At 43.6% G+C, this 2,395-nt stretch overlaps 1 protein-coding gene across 1 annotated transcript; it reads right to left on the bottom strand.

Annotated features, from left to right (window-relative positions):
• Window positions 1-438: 438 nt before the first annotated feature.
• Window positions 439-1,125, bottom strand: EMH_0078380 (uncharacterized protein; the record flags this gene model as incomplete). Its single annotated transcript, XM_013499986.1, has 2 exons — window positions 439-516; window positions 736-1,125. 2 exons carry the CDS (start codon window positions 1,123-1,125, stop codon window positions 439-441), a joined length of 468 nt encoding a protein of 155 aa, XP_013355440.1.
• Window positions 1,126-2,395: the final 1,270 nt, after the last annotated feature.

Below are 2,395 nucleotides of genomic sequence, written 5' to 3'. Positions count from 1 at the left end.
CCCCCCCCGTAAACCCTAAACCCTAAACCCTACCCCCCCCCGTAAACCCTAAACCCTAAACCCTAAACCCTCACCACAGCTTTTGTAAATAGGGTTTGTTTTCCTCCATTAACTTTAAATTTATGTCCCGGGATAGCAACGAGGGGTTTGAGCCAAGCAAGAGCTCCGGGTTGAGGGTTTACGCTCCACTGGGCGTATATAGTGTCGCTGCTCTTGTCGTACCTATACACAAACCCTAAACCCTAAACCCTAAACCCTAAACCCTAAACGATGCAGTGTAGACAAAAGAGTAAGAAAAAAATATATATGCATATTTATTTATTTATTTATTTATTTATTTATTTATAAGAGAAGGAAAAAGAAGAAGAGATGCAGCTACAAAGCAAATGATACAAATTAGGGTTTAGGGTTTAGGGTTTAGGGTTTAGGGTTTAGGGTTTACATGAGGAAGACGCCTTCTTCTAGCGGGCACTCCAGCGGCACAGAAGTTCTTCTCGCGCGGTCAGTTGTTGGGGCCTGCAACAAAACCCTAAACCCTAAACCCCAAACCCTAAACCCTAAACCCTAAACCCTAGATACCCCGGCGTGTGCGTGGGTAGGAAACCATAGATGTATTTAGGGTTTAGGGTTTAGGGTGTAGGGTTTTTTCTGTTGGGTGTTTTTTAAGATGTGAAAAGAAGTTTACATGCTTCAGAATTAGGGTTTAGGGTTTAGGGTTTAGGGTTTAGGGTTTACAGTCATGGGTTTCTTGGCGGGTGGTGCTTCTTGTTTTTTTGTTTGTGTGAATTGCATTTTTCGGTTTGTTGCTGCAGCTCCCTCTTTTGCTGCTGCAGCATCATTTGCTGCTGCTGCTGCTGCTGCTGCTGTTGCTGCTGCTGCTGCTGCTGTTGGTTCTGGTGACGTTGCTGCAGCTGGCGGTGGCGGCGATGCTGCTGCTGCTGCATCGGTTCCTGCTGCATCTTTTGCTGCTGCTGCTGCTGCTGGCTCCGCTGCTGCTGCTGCTGGTGCTGCTGCTGCTGCTGCTGCTGCTTTTTCTCCCTCAACAGGACCCTCTAAACCCTCGGGCTTCTCTTCCGTTTGCAGCTCACCACGGGTGGCGCTGTCGGAGCAGCAGCAAGAAAACATCTTGAGGGTTTAGGGTTTAGGGTTTAGGGTTTAGGGTTTAGGGTTTGGAGGGACGAGCTGTAGATTCTATTGAAGCGTTGACAAAGAAATATTTATAAAGAAAATATACAAAAGATTGGGGTGTATAGGCAGCTCCTTGTTGCGGTGTATCTATGTACACACCAGCGGCTGCGCTCGCCTGCTTGTGTGTGGCTAGAAGGAGAGAAAAAGCAGTTGTTTTATCCTAATAAAGACAATAAATATAAATATTTATAAATTAAAACTCAAATATTTAATTTAAATGAAGAAGAAAGCAAAAAAAACCACAAACAAACACCGCGGCTACGACTGCGCCAGCAGTAGCGGCGAGGGTTTAGGGTTTAGGGTTTACGGTTTAGGGTTTAGGGTTTCGGGTTTAGGGTTTAGGGTTTAGGGTTTAGAGTCAATTTTTTTACGGTTTAATTGATTAAATTCATTTATTTTAATTTTTATTTGTAACATTTTATCTTCTTTTTCTCTCTATACGAGCAGCAGCAGCAGCAGCAGCAGCAGCAGCAGCAGCAGCAGCGGTTCTTCTGCTGCTGCATCTGCGGTGTATGTACACCCCACTGGTTCTGTATGAGTTGCTGAGTTTGTTTTTTAATATATAAACATTTATATTTATTTTTTTCTTTTTTTAATTTAATTTTTAAATTAATTTTTCTTTTTTATTTTTTATTTCGTCAGCAGTTCTCTACCCTCCACCCACACAAACCCATCGACAGCTCATGCAGCCAGTTTCAGGTGTACATACACCCCAAACAAAACCCTAATTCTTCTCCTTGCCGCATCGCAGTAACCCTAAACCCTACCAAAACACTTCTTCTCTATTCCTGCCTGCTGCAGGGTTCAGTAGGGGCCCCTGGGGGCCCCCTCTTCACTCGCTTGGGGCCTGGGGTATACCTAAACCCTAAACCCTAAACCCTAAACCCTAAACCCTAGGGAGCTAAAAGGGGGGTTTGTTACAGCGTAACTGAGGGTTATGTTCTTGCATCTGCTTGGGGAGGATCTACAGCTCATCTCTCTAGGGTTTAAATATCTAGGGTTTAGGGTTTAGGGTTTAGGGTTTAGGTAGAATGTCTGTATTATCTCTTCTCTCTAGATCTACATACAATAAGGGTTTACAACATTTCTCAACATATTGTTTATATAAATCTCCTCTTTGTTTAGCTCCAAAGAAGCGGGGGCCCCCAAGGGTACGATCATATTTTTAATATTTATAAAGATATAAAAGAAGATCACAAACTGCTGG

This window comes from Eimeria mitis, genomic scaffold (genome assembly GCF_000499745.2).
Source record: "Eimeria mitis Houghton genomic scaffold, Emh_scaff4894, whole genome shotgun sequence".
NCBI classification, from domain to species: domain Eukaryota; phylum Apicomplexa; class Conoidasida; order Eucoccidiorida; family Eimeriidae; genus Eimeria; species Eimeria mitis.
This window is presented reverse-complemented; position numbering and strand designations above follow the sequence as displayed.